At 42.8% G+C, this 19,954-nt stretch overlaps 1 protein-coding gene across 1 annotated transcript in view; it reads right to left on the minus strand.

Annotated features, from left to right (window-relative positions):
* LOC126354151 (protein THEM6) overlaps positions 1-18,996 on the minus strand; it is a 104,818-nt gene extending 85,822 nt beyond the window's left edge. The window contains exon 1 of the mRNA XM_050003563.1: positions 18,745-18,996. Within this exon, the coding sequence (XP_049859520.1) occupies positions 18,745-18,889 (145 nt within the window). The 5' untranslated portion in view covers positions 18,890-18,996. The remainder of the gene's footprint in view (positions 1-18,744) is intronic.
* Between the last annotated feature and the right edge of the window lie 958 nt (positions 18,997-19,954).

Here is a 19,954-nt window from a genome sequence, read left to right on the forward strand (position 1 = left end):
TGGAGTATGGACATAGATGTCACTGTAGTAGTAGATTTATTGGTACGGAGGATGCAGAGTCATTGATGGATGACCCAGGTAATTGTAACATCATACTTTTTTCAGATGACGCAGCTATTTACAACGAAATACTATCCGGAAATATTTGCACAAGTATCGTCAGACTTTGATGAGATTTCAAGGTCTATTCGGAACTGAAAAATGGGCACCTCACAAAACTAAAAGAAAGAATGTAATAATTGGTGTGGAGGGGGGTGTATGAAAAGGAATAATCAAATAGGTTATGTCGTAGGTAAAGCAGACAATAGACTTTGGTTCATTTTTAGGATACTGGAAAAATGCAGTAAGTCTACAAAGGATACTTACTATACGCTACTGTGACCCATCCTAGAATACTATTTATGTGGTTGCGACTCATAACAAAGAGGACTGACAGGGCATATTGAACGTATAAAAAAAAGGACAGCATGAATGGTCGTAACTTCTTTTTTCTCCAATGGAAGAAAGTCGCGGAGATGCTGAGAAACCTGATATAGCCCACGCTTGAAGACAGACGTCAGTTATCTCTTGCGAGTCTACTTACAAAGTTTCGAGAAACAGAATCAAGCGGGGAGTCTAGGAATATCCTAAAAAGTAGGCTATAGTTCTCGTAGGTGGCATTTAATCATTGTTCCCACTCCCCATACGCGAATGGAACAGGAAGAAACCTTAAAACCTAGTACAATGAAAAGTATCCTATGAAATGCACTTCACAGTAGTTTACAGAGTGTAAGTGTGTATTTATTTATGTTTATAGCGCAGAACCTGTTTTCGAGAAGCAATTTTTTTTCTATCATAGGAATGGAATTTATTTGTCATGGTTTGTAACTTGACTTTATACCACTTTGTGGTTCAGAGCTTTCTGCTTCTTTCTCATTTGTTTCTGTTCTTCAACCAATAGTTATAAATTCGACACTCAGGAGATACGGCTAATGTCACTTTATCCGTGAGTAGGGAAGTCAACTCACAAGGTCACTAGAGCGACCACGCTTATCCAGTTTCAAGAACTTGACGGACGAGTATTTGCGGGAACCTACACACCTTCTCTAGAAAAGTCGAGTAACCTTATGAGTTCCCACTGTAGCTCATTTAGTAAGTATGTTGTGCAAATTGATTGGTACGCAGTGACATCTTAAGAATGAGACATACTTGAGGTTAAACGCAATCAAAACAATGAACTATCCAGAATTCATTCTCAAGTAACCTGTTTTATGGTGTAACGATCCCTAAAGATAGACTGAGTATCGATGCATCTCTTGCTGTAATGTTTTTCAAGTTTTAATTACCTCATCGGAAAGCAAATTTCATTTTCAAAGTGATAAAATAAACTAATTTAAACGTAAAGTGTAGCGAGCACATTTGACTCTCTACGTCTGGCATTAAGTGATGTGGGGCACAAATTTAAAGATATTAAAAATCAAAATAAAATCTATCTGCACCTGTTTCCAAACTAATGGACAAGATAACTGATTACTGCCAAGACATCAATTAAAAACAAATTTGGAACTGAAATGGACTACAGGTGGTTTAGTATGTGTGATGTGATTGATGGATTAGTGCAAGGTAAGAGGATACAGCACAAAATTTCAAACCGATCAAAAGATATTACATCCAACAAACTAATTTCACTAACAATCGGTTTGCACTCGGTTTGTTTGCCAGGGGGCCTGTCCGTGACGTGGTGGAGGCCCTGCCGGCGGCTATAGAGCGAACTGGGCGCAACCGACTGCAAAATCGTGGCACATATTGGCACGAATGACACCTGCCACTTGGGTTCTGAAGCCATCCTCTGTTTCTTTTGGCGGATGGCTGATTTGGTGAACGCAACTAACATTGCTCGCGTGGTGCAGGCTAAGATGTTTATTTGTAGCATCGTATCCAGGGTCGATAGCGGTCCTCGTGTTCGCAGGGTGGGAAGCCTCAGACGACTCTGCGACGGTACTGGATACGGATTTCTCTACCTTCGCTATCGGTGCAGAACTGTAGGAGTCCATTCATACGTCAGGTGAGCACTACACGCAGAATGCAGCCACTAGGGTAGCGGCGTACGTGTGGTATGCACATAGGGCTTTTAGGTTCAAAAAATGGTTCAAATGGCTCTGAGCACTATGGGGCTTAACAGCTGAGGTCATCAGTACCCTAGAACTTAGAACTACTTAAACCTAACTAACCTAAGGACATCACACACATCCATGCATGAGCCATGATTCGAACCTGCGACCGTAGCAGCAACGCGGTTCCAGACTGAAGTGCCTAGAACCGCTCGGCCACTACGGCCGGCTGCTTTTACGTACCAGAAATTCCCTGCCCCTTGGGATCGGGTATGAATTGCGTCCCTAAATAGAATTTACATCAACCACAATGTTTTTTGCATCAGGCACAAGGTGTTCGGAAAATGTTCGTCCTTGCAAATCGGATATAGAAAAGATTAATATGACTTTAGTAAACTGCAGGAGCAACCAATGAAAGATCCCAGAATTAGTATCGCTTTCTGAAGATTATAATCCCCAAGTAGCACTAGGAACAGATAGTTGGTTGAAATCGGAAGTCAATAGCAACGAAATCTTAAGTTCAGATTGAAGTAATTATCGTAAGGATAGGTTAATTGCCAATGGCGGCGTCGTGTTCATTTCAGCAAAGAACTCGACAATATCTGGCAAAGTGATCACTGATCCTGAATGTGAATTAATCTGGGTGAAGTTAACCATCAAAGGTCGGTTAAAAACGGCAATCGGATGCTTTTACAGCCCGCCTGGGTCATGATCTGTAGTCTTAGAGCGCCTCAGAGAGAACTTACAGAATATCGTTAGTAATTTTCCTGATCGTCCTTGTGTAATTGGGGATGACTTCAACTTTCTAGGTACACGTTGGGATAATATGCTGCAGAGAACTTAGAGAATATCATTAGTAATTTTCCTGATCGCGCTTGTGTAATTGGGGATGAGTTCGACTTGCCAGTTACAGATTGGAGTAATCGTGCTATCAAAACTGGTGGTAGAGACGGGGATTCGCATGCCATTATTCTGAATGTCTTATCCGAAAATTACTTTGATTAGAAGGTACCGTCTTAGACCACCCAGAAACAAACAAACCTGAACTTCTCGATTCGGTTAATGTAGAGGAAGGTATCAGTGACCATAAGGCTTCGATAGCAACTATGACTATGTGTTTTACAAGGAGTTTTCAGAAAAAAAAGAAGACATTTTTGCTTAGCGAGACTGACAGGGCAAAAATGCAGAGTATCTGAGTATAAGCATCAAATATTCAGTGAAGAGGACGAAGATGTGAGCACGAATCGAAAAAAATTCAAAAGCATCGTTCAGTATGTCTTATCAAGGTCTCTAATGGGAGGGAAAGAACCGCCGTGGTTTAATAGCAGTGTTGCAAAACTACCACGTAAACAAAGAGAGCTTAATCTCAGATTCGAGACAGATCAAACCTAACTAAGAAACAAAACGCTTAACGAAGCGAACTTCAGCATAAGGAGAGCAAAGAGTAAGCATTCAGTGACTTTGAAAGAAAAACCTTGTCAACTGATCTGAATAGAAACCCGAAGAGGTTTTGGTCTGAAGTAAAATCAGTGAGCGGTTCGAAATTGTCTTTTCATTCACTCAGAGACCATACTGGCACGAAACGGAAGATAACAGGGAGAAGACCGAAATACTGAATTCTATCTTCCGAATCTGTTTCACCGCGTCAGATCGTAACACAGTTCCTCTTTTCAGTCCTCGTAAGAACGTCTAAATGGCAGATATCGAGATGATCGATCATGGAACAAAAATGCAACTACAATCGCTTAGCACTGGAAAGACATCAGAGCCCGATGAGATGCCTATAAGATTCTACAAAAATTACGCGAAAGAACTTGCTCCCTTTCTAGCAGCAGTTTATCGTAGATCGCTGGAGCAACGGAGGTACCTAGAGACTGGAAAAAAAGCGCAGGTCATTTCCATTCCCAAGAATGGCCACAAGACAGATGTACTCAGTTATATATCGTTGACGTCAATCTGTTGCAGAATTACGGAACTTGTTTTATGCTCAAGTTTTTGGAGAACGAAAATCTCCTCTGTAAAAATCAACATGGATTCCGCATGCAGGGACCTCGAGAAACGGTGCTCGCTCTGTTCCTCCATAAGATCCAAAGCACTGTAGACTATAGCGCTCAAGCAGATGCCGTGTTCCTTGACTTCAGGAAGGCATTTGAGAGCGTCCCGCAGTGTCGTTTAGAGAAAAAGATACCAACTTACCGAGCTATTTGCGACTAATTCAAGACTACCTTGCAGACAGAATTCAGCATGTCGCTCTTAACGGAACAAAACGACAGATGTAAAGGTAATTTCCGGAGTGCTCCAAAGAAGTGAGGTAGGACATTCACGGTTTACAGTTTATGTAAATGATCTATTAGAAAGCGTAGGATGCTTTCTAAGACTGTTCTCAGATGATGTGGTTATCTGTAACACAATAGCATCACCAGAAGATAGTATCAATTTACAGAATTGTCCGCAGAGGACTGGTGAATGGTGCAGGCTCGGGCAGTTGACCCTGAACGTTAGCAAACGAAAAATATTGTGCATAGTTACTACTGTACAATTGCACTAATGATGAGAAACTGTTGGAAACAGTATCTGCCGTAAAATATGTAGGATTAACTCTCCAGAGCGACTTTAAGTCAAATGACTAAATAAAACATTATAGTAGGAGAAGCAGGTGTCAGACCGAGATTATTAGGAAGAACCTTAAGAAAATGTAACTCATCCACGAAGAAAGTGGCTTATAAGCTGCCTGTTTGACCGACTCTTGAGTACTGTTCACCAATCTGGGAACTGTTAGAGGAGATAGAGAATGTCCAACGAAGAGCCGCACGTTTAATCACGGGATCGTTTAACCGTCGCGAGAGCGTTACCAAGGCGCTCGGCAGACTCCATTGGCAGACGTTACAAGCAAGGCGTTGAGCATGAGAGATCAGTTTCCGGGAAGAGTCTTACAACATATTACTTCTTCCCTCGTATATCTCGCGTAATGGCCACGACGAGAAAATTCGAGAAATTAGAGTCAATTACAGAGACCTATCGACAATCATTCCTCCCACGTACTATTCGTAAGTGGAACAGGGCACGGGATATGAATACCAGAAATACCCTCCGCCACACGCCATGAGATGGCTTGCGGTGTATCAGGTAGATGTAGAGTGGAACGATAGCCGCGCTACATTTTTTGTTGGCACTGAAAGAATACACACCTTTCACAAAGGCAAAAGCCTATATTTTCTTGTTAATTGAATGGCAGATTTTGACATCTAAAGGACAGTCATCCCTTAGATACCTGCTATTCTACATCTACATCTACATGACTACTCTGCAATTCACATTTAAGTGCTTGGCAGAGGGTTCATCGAACCACAATCATACTATCTCTCTACTATTCCACTCCCGAACAGCGAGCCGGAAAAACGAACACCTAAACCTTTCTGTTCGAGCTCTGATTTCTCTTATTTTATTTTGATGATCATTCCTACCTATGTAGGTTGGGCTCAACAAAATACACTCCTGGAAATTGAAATAAGAACACCTTGAATTCATTGTCCCAGGAAGGGGAAACTTTATTGACACATTCCTGGGGTCAGATACATCACATGATCACACTGACAGAACCACAGGCACATAGACACAGGCAACAGAGCATGCACAATGTCGGCACTACTACAGTGTATATCCACCTTTCGCAACTATGCAGGCTGCTATTCTCCCATGGAGACGATCGTAGAGATGCTGGATGTAGTCCTGTGGAACGGCTTGCCATGCCATTTCTACCTGGCACCTCAGTTGGACCAGCGTTCGTGCTGGACATGCAGACCGCGTGAGACGACGCTTCATCCAGTCCCAAACATGCTCAATGGGGGACAGATCCGGAGATCTTGCTGGCCAGGGTAGTTGACTTACACCTTCTAGAGCACGTTGGGTGGCACGGGATACATGCGGACGTGCATTGTCCTGTTGGAACAGCAAGTTCCCTTGCCGGTCTAGGAATGGTAGAACGATGGGTTCGATGACGGTTTGGATGTACCGTGCACTATTCAGTGTCCCCTAGACGATTACCAGAGGTGTACGGCCAGTGTAGGAAATCGCTCCCCACACCATGATGCCGGGTGTTGGCCCTGTGTGCCTCGGTCGTATGCAGTCCTGATTGTGGCGCTCACCTGCACGGCGCCAAACACGCATACGACCATCATTGGCACCAAGGCAGAAGCGACTCTCATCGCTGAAGACGACACGTCTCCATTCGTCCCTCCATTCACGCCTGTCGCGACACCACTGGAGGCGGGCTGCACGATGTTGGGGCGTGAGCGGAAGACGGCCTAACGGTGTGCGGGACCGTAGCCCAGCTTCATGGAGACGGTTGCGAATGGTCCTCGCCGATACCCCAGGAGCAACAGCGTCCCTAATTTGCTGGGAAGTGGCGGTGCGGTCCCCTACGGCACTGCGTAGGATCCTACGGTCTTGGCGTGCATCCGTGCGTCGCTGCGGTCCGGTCCCAGGTCGACGGGCACGTGCACCTTCCGCCGACCACTGGCGACAACATCGATGTACTGTGGAGACCTCACGCTCCACGTGTTGAGTAATTCGGCGGTACGTCCACCCGGCCTCCTGCATGCCCGCTATACGCCCTCGCTCAAAGTCCGTCAACTGCACAATCGGTTCACGTCCACGCTGTCGCCGCATGCTACCAGTGTTAAAGACTGCGATGGAGCTCCGTATGCCACGGCAAACTGGCTGACACTGACGGCGGCGGTGCACAAATGCTGCGCAGCTAGCGCCATTCGACGGCCAACACCGCGGTTCCTGGTGTGTCCGCTGTCCGTGCGTGTGATCATTGCTTGTACAGCCCTCTCGCAGTGTCCGGAGCAAGTATGGTAGGTCTGACACACCGGTGTCAATGTGTTCTTTTTTCCATTTCCAGGAGTGTATTTTCGCATTCGGAAGAGAAAGTTGGTGACTGAAATTTCGTAAAAAGGTCTCGCCGCGACGAAAAACGTCTATGCTGTAATGACTTCCATCCCAACTCGTGTATCATATCTGCCACACTCTCTCCCCTATAACGCGATAATACAAAACGAGCTGCCCTTTTTTGCACCCTTTCGATGTCCTCCGTCAATCCCACCTGGTAAGGATCCCACACCACGCAGCAATATTCTAACAGAGGACGAACGAGTGTAGTGTAAGCTGTCTCTTTAGTGGACTTGTTGCATCTTCTAAGTGTCCTGCCAATGAAACGCAACCTTTGGCTCGCCTTCCCGACAATATTATCTATGTGGTCCTTCCAACTGAAGTTGTTCGTAATTTTAACACCCAGGTACTTAGTTGAATTGACAGCCTTGAGAATTGTACTATTTATCGAGTAATCGAATTCCAACGGATTTCTTTTGGAACTCATGTGGATCATGTCACACTTTTCGTTATTTAGCGTCAATTGCCACCTGACACACCATACAGCAATCTTTTCTAAATCGCTTTGCAACTGATACTGGTCTTCGGATGACCTTACTAGACGGTAAATTACAGCATCATCTGCGAACAATCTAAGAGAACTGCTCAGATTGTCACCCAGGTCATTTATATAGATCAGGAACAGCAGAGGTCCCAGGACGCTTCCCTGGGGAACACCTGATATCACTTCAGTTTTACCGATGATTTGCCGTCTATTACTACGAACTGCGACCTTCCTGACAGGAAATCACGAATCCAGTCGCACAACTGAGACGATACCCCATAGCTCCGCAGCTTGATTAGAAGTCGCTTGTGAGGAACGGTGTCAAAAGCTTTCCGGAAATCTAGAAATACGGAATCAACTTGAGATCCCCTGTCGATAGCGGCCATTACTTCGTGCGAATAAAGAGCTAGCTGCGTTGCACAAGAGCGATGTTTTCTGAAGCAATGCTGATTACGTGTCAACAGATCGTTCCCTTCGAGGTGATTCATAATGTTTGAATGCAGTGTATGCTCCAAAAACCCTACTGCAAACCGACGTCAATGATATAGGTCTGTAGTTAAATGGATTACTCCTACTACCCTTCTTGAACACTGGTGCGACCTGCGCAATTTTCCAATCTGCAGGTACAGATCTATCGGTGAGCGAGCGGTCGTATATGATTGCTAAGTAGCAAGCTATAGTATCAGCGTAATCTGAAAGGAACCTAATCGGTATTCAATCTGGACCTGAAGACTTGCCCGTATCAAGCAATTTGAGTTGCTTCGCAACCCCTAAGGTATCTACTTCTAAGAAACTCATGCTAGCAGATGTTCGTGTTTCAAATTCTGGAATATTCCATTCGTCTTCCCTGGTGAAGGAATTTCGGAAAACTGCGTTCAATAACTATTAGAGGTGTACGAACAGAGAGATTCGGCGTGCTGCATCAGGATTGGATTCCTTCGACTGACGTCAATGCATGTGAGTTGCTTTACTACTATGTCGTACGGATAACCTTAAAGCTTCCGTTTATTGTCAGAACATTTGGTTGTTAACTTAACAAAGGATCACGATGTTTGTTCTCCAAGAGTGCAGATGTTGGAAAACTGGTGGTTCGTTAGACCATTCATAATGCACGTGTGAGGCCTGTAACAAACATTCATTTCAGCGGTTGCTCAGCCTCCAGTAGCAATATCCCTTCAAATTCTTAGACCATGCTAGGAAACAGTTTATATGGATAGTAGATTACGTGTTAATGAACTTAAAGCTATGCTTTGGTTTATTTCGCGATATGTATAGATCAACTGAACAAGGTGAGGGAATGCATACTCTAACGCCAGGCTATTGACCAGAAGAGATTTCAAATGAAACATTCAAAGAGATCGCGGTTCCAAGTAGTCAGGTTGCGATGGGCAGACACAGGGGTCGGGCAAAAATAAGGAAACACAGCGACAAATGCATGCAAGCTTGAACATAAGTGTACATGTAAATAATAGATTTCAGCTATCAGTCGTCCTTAAATTTTATTGACAGATCTAAATTTCAGCTAGAAACTAGCCATTCTCAATGCACTATCATTTTTTGATCAGTGCATGTAATGCCTGTTGGTCGGGCTTCATCCACAGTTAGTATTCAATGAACTGTGGATGAAGCCCGATCAACTGGCATTACACGCATTGATCAAAAATGATAGTGCATTGAGAATGGCAAGTTTCTAGTTGAAATCTAGATCTGTCAATAAAATTTAAAAAGGACGACTGACAGCTGAAATCTACAGGGTGTTTCAAAAATGACCGGTATATTTGAAACGGCAATAAAAACTAAACGAGCAGCGATAGAAATACACCGTTTGTTGCAATATGCTTGGGACAACAGTACATTTTCAGGCAGACAAACTTTCGAAGTTACAGTAGTTACAATTGTCAACAACAGATGACGCTGCGGTCTGGGAAACTCTATAGTACGATATTTTCCACATATCCACCATGCGTAGCAATAATATGGCGTAGTCTCTGAATGAAATTACCCGAAACCTTTGACAACATGTCTGGCGGAATGGCTTCACATGCAGATGAGATGTACTGCTTCAGCTGTTCAATTGTTTCTGGATTCTGGCGGTATACCTGGTCTTTGAAGTGTCCCCACAGAAAGAAGTCACAGGGGTTCATGAGCGGCGAATAGGGAGGCCAATCCACGCCGCCTCCTGTATGTTTCGGATAGCCCTAAGCAATCACACGATCATCGAAATATTCATTCAGGAAATTAAAGACATCGGCCGTGCGATGTGGCCGGGCACCATCTTGCATAAACCACGAGGTGTTCGCAGTGTCGTCTAAGGCAGTTTGTACCGCCACAAATTCACGAAGAATGTCCAGATAGCGTGATGCAGTAATCGTTACGGATCTGAAAAATGGGCCAATGATACCTTTGGAAGAAATGGCGGCCAAGACCAGTACTTTTTGAGGATGCAGGGACGATGGGACATCAACATGGGGCTTTTCGGTTCCCCATATGCGCCAGTTCTGTTTATTGACGAAGCCGTCCAGGTAAAAATAAGCTTCGTCAGTAAACCACATGCATATCGCCATCATCAATCCTGTGCACTATATCGTTAGCGAATGTCTCTCGTGCAACAATGGTAGTGGCGCTGAGGGGTTGCCGCGTTTGAATTTTGTATGGATAGAGGTATAAACTCTGGCGTATGAGACGATACGTGGACGTTGGCGTCATTTGGACCGCAGCTGCAACACGGCGAACGGAAACCCGAGGCCGCTGTTGGATCACCTGCTGCACTAGCTGCGCGTTGCCCTCTGTGGCTGCCGTACGCAGTCGCCCTACCTTTCCAGCACGTTCATCCGTCACGTTCCCAGTCTGTTGAATTTTTTCAAACAGATCCTTTATTGTATCGCTTTTCAGTCCTTTGGTTACATTAAACCTCCGTTGAAAACTTCGTCTTGTTGCAACAACACTGTGTTCTAGGAGGTGGAATTCCAACACCAGAAAAATCCTCTGTTCTAAGGAATAAACCATGTTGTCCACATCACACTTGCACGTTGTGAACAGCACACGCTTACAGCAGAAAGACGACGTACAGAATGGAGCACCCACAGACTGCGTTGTCTTCTGTATCTTTCACATCACTTGCAGCGCCATCTGTTGTTGAAAATTGTAACTACTGTAATTTCGAAAGTTTGTCCGCCTGAAAATGTACTGTTGTCCCAAGCAAATTGCAACAAACGGTGTATTTCTATCGCTGCTCGTTTAGTTTTTATTGCCGTTTCAAATATACCGGTCATTTTTGAAACACCCTGTATTATTTACAAGTCAATATAACAGTAGCTCTGCAACAGCCTTCTGAATGTAAAGTAACCTGATAAATGCACATGCTAGCCACACCTGCACGTCGTATTGTAGTATTTGACAACGAACGGCACCTGTGCGAAGTCCTCAATAAAACTGTCAGTCGTGGGCAGAATAGTGTCCTGTGTAAGTGCTTAATGTCGGAGATAAGTGAATTCTAACGTTGGCAAATGGTTGGTGGTCGTATGGTGGGTGCTTACATATCCAAGATGCTGAAGTGTTTGGTGTTTCAAGAGGCACCATATCGAAGGTATAAGCCACATACAAGGAAAGCAAAAAAATACATCATCCGCTACAGGCACAACGCGGACTGAAGTGTGTGATTGTGACAGACGGTTATAGCAGGCGATTGTGACGAAACATAAGAGGACGATAGCTCCAAAAATCACTGCAGAACTAAATGTCGCGCTCGCGAACCCTGTCAGCACCAAAACAACACGGAGTTCCACCACAAGCAGGAAATTGCAGGGCGAGCTGGATTAAAGATTAGATTAAGTTAGTACTTGTTCCATAAATTATGAATACGACACTTCGTAATGATGTGGAACGTGTCAGGTTAATAAAAGGTGTCTATACAAGTTATTACATTACACAAGATATTACACGACACTTTACTTATAATTTGTTTTCGTTGCGGGGGGGGGGGGGGGGGGATTACTTACTTAATGCATCCAAAAATTCATCTAATGAGTAGAAGGAGTTGCCATTCAGAAATTCTTTTAATTTCCTTTTAAATGCTGTATGGCTATCTGTCAGACTTTTGATGCTATTAGGTAAGTGACCAAAGACTTTTGTGGCAGCATAATTTACCCCCTTTATGAGCCAAAGTTAGATTTAACCTTGAATAGTGAAGATCATCCTTTCTCCTAGTGTTGTAGCCATGTACACTGATATTACTTTTGAATTCGTTCGGATTGTTAATAACAATTTTCATAAGTGAATATATACATTGTGAGGCTACAGTGAAGATCCCTAGCTCTTTAAATAAATGTCTGCAGGATGATCTTGGATGAGTTCCAGCAATTATTCTGATTACACGCTTTTGTGCAATGAACACTCTTTTACTCATTGATGAGTTACCTCAGAATATGATGCCATACGAAAGCCAAGAATGAAAATAGGCGTGGCAAGCTAATTTACTGAGATGTATATCGCCAAAATTTGCAATGACAGTAATAGCATAAGCAGCTGAACTCAAACGTTTCAGCAGATCTTCGGCGTGTTTTTTCCAGTTCAACCCCTCATCAGTGCATACACCTAGGAATTTTAAATATTCTACCTTAGCTACCGATATCTGATCGAGGTCTATATTTATTAATGGTGTCATTCATTTACTGTGTGGAACTGAAACCACTCATCAGTAATGCAAATGCCCGCAACAGGAAAACGTGGTACCGAACCTATAAAACCTGGACTATGCAGCAATGAAAGAATGTCTTTCACACTATTTCTAATGTCAGTCCGTGTTTACGTCGCAAGAGTGTAACACTGCCGGAATCTGTTGATGGTTTGGGCAGCCATGTTGGTATTCCATTGGCCCCACGATGACGCTGTAAGTTTCGTTACCGTCAAGGATTATGCGATCATTTTGTCTGATCTAGTCCATTTCATTTTTCTCTTATGTTCGCGTGAACGCCTAGAATACAATAACTCTAAAGCTAGGTTGCGCAGAAGTTAAGGCAATGAACTCGTATTCAAGATGATCAGTATTCGATCCCCCTCGAGCAATCTTCATTTTCGTTTTGTGTTGGTAATTAAATCACTTTGTTCCGTTTCCGGCTAATTTTTGAAAGAAGGATACTATTTCTTTCTTCTTCAGTTCTTCAGAAGTGCAGTTAATAACCTGCTTCTTAACAACACAGCTGTCACTGCAGTGTGAAACACGAATCCGCCTTCTTTTCGTTGTCAGCTTTGCCTCTCACCAGCACCTACAGATTATCGATTCCGTGTATTTATATCTATTTTAACACAGGGTCAGTCGCCTATTTCAACTGTACATTGATTGTTACCGAAAGAAAACAGATTTTCATGTTTCTGGCACAGTATTCCCAACTTCACAGCATGACGAGCCATTTACGATAGGTACATTCGTAAGAATCAGACTCAATACTTGCAGAAACGACAATACCATGTTATGAAATCAGACAGGCCATGAATAACAAAGTAACACCGAGCGACTGCACTCAGGCTGATGGGTCGCAATGTCACTGTCAAAGCGGGAGAGCATCTACATTTACAACCATACCCTGAAAACCACAAAGAGATGCATGGCTGGTCCCATTGCACCAGCTATTAGGGTTTCTTTACGTTCCATTCATCGAGTGCGGGAAGAATGGTTATTTGAATGCCTCTGTGCGCAGTGCAATTATTGTAGTCTTATCCTCAAGATCCATATGTGAGCTGTACGTGGCGGATTGTAGTATATTCCTAGAATCATAATATAGAGCCGGTTCTTGAAACTTTGTTAATAGACTTTATCTGAACAGTTTAAGTCTATCTTCAAGAGTCTCCCAATTCACTTCCATCTGTAAAGAGAGAACAAAGTATGGTGGCCGATGCGCAGTGACCAATTTTCGTCCGAAGCGTTGGGCGAGTTCAGTTGTTTGTTCGGAAGGAGAGGCTGACGGTACATTCTTTGTCCGCTTTCGACCGGTGAGCGACGCGCTGCAATGACAGAATACGAGGCGCACGCCCTGTAGTCTTTCTAAAACGAGTTTACAGAGATTATTAGGTTAAAAACTCATTTTTGCGTTAGTTGTGGCTGTATATGTCAGCTTCATGATGACATAGCCATCATTTAGCTGAAGGTCATAGTTATTGTGATATTCATGTGGAAGTAAGACACAGCGTAAAATTCGAAAAAGTTTGCAATGTAAAGTAGCGGTCACTATTACTGCCTGTTCACAAAGAGAAGAGCTAATTCTTAGGGAGGGTGCAGGGTATAGAGGAGGCACACAGTATATTGGCGGGGTAATAAGTTCAAATGTGTGTGAAATCTTATGGGACTTAACTGCTAAGGTCATCAGTCCCTAAGCTTACACACTACGTAACCTAAATTATCCTAAGGACAAACACACACACCCATGCCCGAGAGAGGACTCGAACCTCTGCCGGGTAATGCTAGCGCAAAAGCGGACAGCGGCATAATAAGAGATTGCAGGATACGTGAAATTATTTATGTGTAAAACCCAATATTGCAGTTTCGACGGTTGGCCGTTATGAAGTGAAATCGAAAGTTTCACATTGTATGATACTGCTATTGCTACTAATTTCGTATCAGTTCTCTTGGACAATTTGGCATTATACAGAACTAGTAGAAAAATTTCCATTATGGCAATAAAAAGAGAAGGAATAAATTTGGAAAATTTATTGACAATTGTTACGCTGTACTGTACCCTCAAATACATCACTCAGGATCACTTTCATTGTACTCCTCTACTGTGTGTGCTTCATGTTCGTCGCTACTGTCCGTTTCGGCAGTGTTAATAATGATAGCGTCTATTGCTAGTTCAACATCATCACGTCTCCTATATTCTTCTTCTAGTTGTTGGACCTTCCTGCTGTACCCCTCCCAGTCATCGGCAGTTACAGACAAAAGGTATTCACTTGGTGTCGCAAAAAGTTTAACTTTCGACATGTCCTCTGAAATGTTGCGATCCCCAAACAACCGTTTTAATTTCGCCCATGCCAGTTCTACCGCACTCAAATCACAATTGTAGGGAGGCAAGTGTACAATCATGTGGCCTTTCTCTTTCGCCATTTCGTCAGTAACATATGTTGTTTTAGCAGGTCTATACTCTTGTATTAAAGCGAACAGAGCCTGCTTTCTCATGCTCTCATTACAGGCGACAAGCATATTTTTAAGCCATTCCAACATCCTCACTTTGATGTCATACCGTGTCGGTGTTTTCTCAACCTGTCTGTTATGGTATGGAGCGTTGTCCATCACAATTACCGACTTCGGAGGAAGTTTCGGGAACACCATGCTTGAAAACCACCTTTCAAAATTTCCTGAATTCATCTGACCATGATAGTAGTCACCTTTAGTTGATTTAGCCCAAAATTTTAGTTAGGCTTCCCTTACAAATCCCTTCCTTGATCCAACGCCTCCAATAATGTCTTTTGGAGGACGTTCCCCAACCCACAACGCCGACAATATCACTCTTCTGCCAACATTTACCTACTGTCATATTGCTGTCGTCCACGTTTCATGCAAATAGAATATTTCTGTGGCTGCTTCCCTCAGATGTTTCATTTGCACAATGAAACGCGACCGCCAAACAACAATGTCTCCACGGTCTAGCAGTTAAAGAGCGCTTATTTTGTACTTTTTGCCATGTGAATCCCATGGATAACCAAATATTCCGCAGTGAAGTAATACCCCACGTCCAGCAGATCTTTTCTTTTAGTACAGGACGAAGTGTTCTCAGACTGGGAGCAATCTACTGTAGCATATAAAAATCTTAGATTGTTTGTTTTACGACAGTCCTGTCGCAATTATCCAACTGGATTTTTCCAGTAGATCTTGGCCTAAATAAAAGAGAATTTAAAAAAGTGGGTTGTAGAGTCATGCTGTAAGAAAGTGTAGTTAGAAGTAACAAGGAGACGTTTCCAGGTGAAGAATCTACTTTTTTAAAGCACTTACAGAGTAGTGTTAGTGTAGTAGGTTATGGCCCCTGGTGTCGTTCTATGCAGTCACATTTAATTTAATTGAGTGAAAATGATTATAACAGTCCTTGCTATTAATATTTAAAAAATTGAGATGTAATAGGATTTGTGCCCGTCACATTCAGTACAGCTATCAAGCATCGTAACCGCTACGCTACAAAGCGATTGGCGTAGTAATGACTAGTTCACAGCTTTAAACTCAATTTTATATGCATATTGGACGAGAAGAAATTCTTTCACACCATACAAACAAAACGACTATAGTAATTCAGACAAACAGTAAGGGAGATTCAAAGCAACGTCGAATTGCAAAATTTGAACTGAAATTTACCTTTTTCTTTTGCCTGGAGTTTCTGGTGATTTTCCAGGGTTGGCTTTAGAAATCTACGTATTCTTTTCACGAAACTGACGCTCAACCCTGTATAAGTAACTGTTCGTGTCAGTGGCTGCGAAAGAGGGTAGAGCATTTTATTTTATTTTTGCTCTCTTCTTCGCAGCATTTGGCAACATTACTAATTATTTTTCTTTCTCAGCTCCGTAGTGTGCTACCCTTTGCTCTTCTCTGAGGAGTGGATGGAGTATTTCGCGTTGCCCGCGATGGGCCAGGAACCTCTTCGTCACTCAAATGCAGTGTAAAACTTCACTAAGGAACATACCGAAGCTACGCACAATTCAGTATTACATCACTGAGGTTGGCAGCGGCCGGACGCTAAACTCGTTAGAACCAAATTTTAACGACTCAGAAATAGGGAGGCCTGGCTCTTCTTTTTGTGAACAAGCAGTACTTTGTGTTTGGTAAATATTACACAATATATTGCTACATACGAAATTTAACTAACATATCGAATTTTTCTTTAGACTTGGCTGGAGGTTTCTGTCGCCAATATCGAGAAAATTCACCTGATGTAGCACACTCATTTACATCGCACCGCGCCATCGATAAAGCCAGAGTGAAATATGCACTACGTTCCTCATATTTCATAAACTGTTTGACACATCGAAATGAGATTTTGGCAAATGACAGCACACAAAAAGGAGAGTGTTTTGCTATATAGTTATTATGGAAACTTCACCGCGCGGTCTGCGCCGCCTTGTACGCCCCCCCCCCCCTCCCCGCCCTTCGGAGGTGTGTGTGTGTGTGTGTGTGTGTGTGTGTGTGTGTGTGTGTGTGTGTGTGTGTGTGTGTGCATAGCGTAAGTTAGTTTACGCTAAATTAAATACTGTGAAAGCTTAGGGACCGATGACTAAGCAGTTTGGTCCCATTAGATCTTACCACAAAGAAAAGCCTTCATAATATGCTCTTTTTTTTTTTTTTTTTTTTCGATCGAACGTAATTTTTTGGGCCCGTCCATAGCTGGTCAAACGAGAAATGCTATGGGTTTTGGAACAGTATTCGTGAAGGCATTACAGGTTCATTTTTTACTGAGAATGAGCTTTTTTTGTAAGATACTAACCTTCCTTTTCCTCACTTAATAAACCACTGTTTCAGAATTTTCTCGCAACTGCATTTGCATAACATTTTGTGAGGTGACTGTGTGTAACTCGACTTTGTTTTGGCAAAAAGAGGCAAATTTTAAAATGGCAACAAGAAAAATGCGCAAGTTTTACTCAAAAATTCGCCACTCATGATGCTTCTCTGGAAGTTACAAATAGTTAGGACGCCAGGCGAAAATAAATCGCTGCTTTGTTGGATTTTCAGTGGAAATATTTTTATGTAGTAAGCAAAGCAGGGGTCACCAGCAAGTGTGGGCCTGGAGGGGCCCCATTTAATATTTACAAAAAATGTGAGCCTAGGCCACAGTTAGAACGGCTGTTCCCCTCCAGCGGTCGGCGTTTCCCCTGCAGTGCGTGCTCACAGCCTCCGCCACTACTGCTCTCCCACGCGTTCCTTGCCGACTGCGCATCTACCGGCTACGGTATTCTGTGCGGACTGTATCTTTGTGCTACTCTTCCACAGATCACACAAACCTGTGCTCATTCGTGCTGCCCTTCCCAGTATACATTCAATGTACCCAGTTAGTCCTATTTGGTACAGGTCTCACACAACTGAGCAATATTCTAGAACTGGTCGCACAAGTGATTTGTACACTGATTGCACTTCCCCAGTACTCTCCAGATTAACCTTAGTCTACCAACAGCTTTACCCACGACTGTGCCCATGTGATCATTCCGTTTCCTTACAAACTGTTACACCCCGGTATTTGTAAGAGCTGGCCGAGTCCAGCTGTGACTCGTTGATAATAGTCATAGGACACTACTTTTTTTCGTTTTGTGAAATGTGAGATAGAAAATGAAGAAACAGGAAAAGGATCTCTTTCAAAATTCAGATGAGGATTTGTATTTATTACAATGTGAACATTTTTTTGCTGTAACTAAACTTTGTCTAACCATTTTCTTTCACCTCTCTTACTCTGGTTGTATTTTTGTTCGAATCTGTTTTAAGTATAAGCGCTAGCAGCACATCTCCTTTCATAGACTGTTCAGTGTTCATGGCTTATTTTTCGTAAAAACGTCTTGACTACAGAGGATTTCGTTAATATTTGTTTTCCGCAGCGAGCTGTTGTGTCATTTAGCAGCATGCAAAAAAAAAAAAAAAAAAAAAAAAAAAAAAAAAAAAAAAAAAGACAGGCAATGAACTCATTTAATCTAGAGCGAACCTTTTCAGAACAGTTTACACCGCATCCTTCCAGTCAGTCTCGCTCCCCTATTCGTGATTTGTTTTAGGTTGATTCTCAAACGTAAACTTTTATAAAAGACGTCGTCGTTGACGTCTTTATTGCACCTCCAAAAGACAAAAAATCTGCAATAGACAGCGTTTATTTTTTCTGACCTAATTAGCATGCTAGAAGAACAATAAGCTTTTGTAACACTGAACGCAAAACCACATGAAAAGTTTTGTGACGACAAAATAGGGAGGCATAGATCAATAGCTGATAATTAAAAATAAATGTGTCAGAAGTTTTGACTAAGTTTTATGAAGCGGAAAAACAGAGAAAATAAATGAAAGTCATTACAAGTAACATTGGATGCCTTTCCTGTAATATTTATAAATTTCAAGAACTGGTATGGAACAGATGTTTCAAGGAACGCAGTTTTCTTCTTGGATTAAACTTCAAGCCTGTTCCGTCTACGCGAACTAGGAAACACAGTAACGCTGAAAATGCATACAGCTATTGAAACGTCGTGTCTCGAATATCAGTGTTCTTGACTTACCGTAGGTGGATGTGGACTCCAGCACCTTCACTTTTCGCTGAAATAGCCTCCCCACGGCTATGACGAACGCAATACGTATGAAATAACCGACATCGAAGAGTACATAGAGCATGAGCAGGATACAACTGATTGCTAGGCAAGCCATTGCTGCAACCGTTGACAACACCACGCAGAGTATGCCTAGATGCGCGCGACCTGCTGCGCGCCTTCCGTTGCACTGCAAACCCGACGCTACCTATCAGGCAAGTGGCAACAAACACTCGCCCGGGGACGACGGAGCAGGTTGCTCAGAGACTTTTAAAAGTAGAGAGACTCCATTTCGAGGGAAACATGTAAGCGTTTTCTTCCCAGACGTTGATGGCGGGTGTTCGAAAGAAAGCTCGCGCAATAACTTTTAATGGCGATTCTTTAGTGACATGTCCTGTACAGGCGCAAAACGAAGTAAATGAATATAAACAGACATGAACTGTACAAAACGCGTTCGCATATCAAGGGACCAATGCATGAAGCGTTCAGTGACTACTATAGCAGGATATTGTCTCGAGATCTTTCACAAAACCAAAAGAAATTCTGGTCAGCAAAGGTTGCTAGTAGCAGCAAAGTTGTCCAGACGACATTCATGGGCGAGGCAGGAACTGAAATTGAAGATAGCAAAGAAAAAAATGCAGAAATACTTAACCTTTTAAAAAATGTTCCTTTACAAAGGAAAACCCAGAAGTAATGCCCCAACTTGATCCTTGTACCCTGGCAACGATGAATGAAACAGTTATTAGTGTCAATGGCATTTAGAAACAGCTGAAATCGGCAAAACTGAACAAAGGTCCAGGGCCTGATGGAATGCCTGTCAGACTGTACACCCAATTTGCGGCTGAGTTAGTCCCAACTTTTTTTTTTTTTTAAAAAAAACTGTATTCTTTGGTTGGAAGAAAGTGCAGGTCACACCTGACCCCTCTACAAACCAATCAGTTTTCGTCCAGATTATTTCATTGCATCTGAGGCTGTTCCTTTGTGAGTGTGGAGCAACTTAGTACACATCTGCAGTATACTTTGCAAAGTGGGAGTAAATACGTCTGATGAAAAGGGACTGCTCTAGTTCAGACTTTGAATTGCTCTAATGCATTGCTTGACTTATGTTGAAATACCTGGAGTTCCGTAAGACCTTAGGTCACCTATTTCTGTCACAGAGGGAGTCACGTTAAGCTCCTGGACA

Source organism: Schistocerca gregaria, chromosome 3 (genome assembly GCF_023897955.1).
Source record: "Schistocerca gregaria isolate iqSchGreg1 chromosome 3, iqSchGreg1.2, whole genome shotgun sequence".
NCBI lineage: Eukaryota > Metazoa > Arthropoda > Insecta > Orthoptera > Acrididae > Schistocerca > Schistocerca gregaria.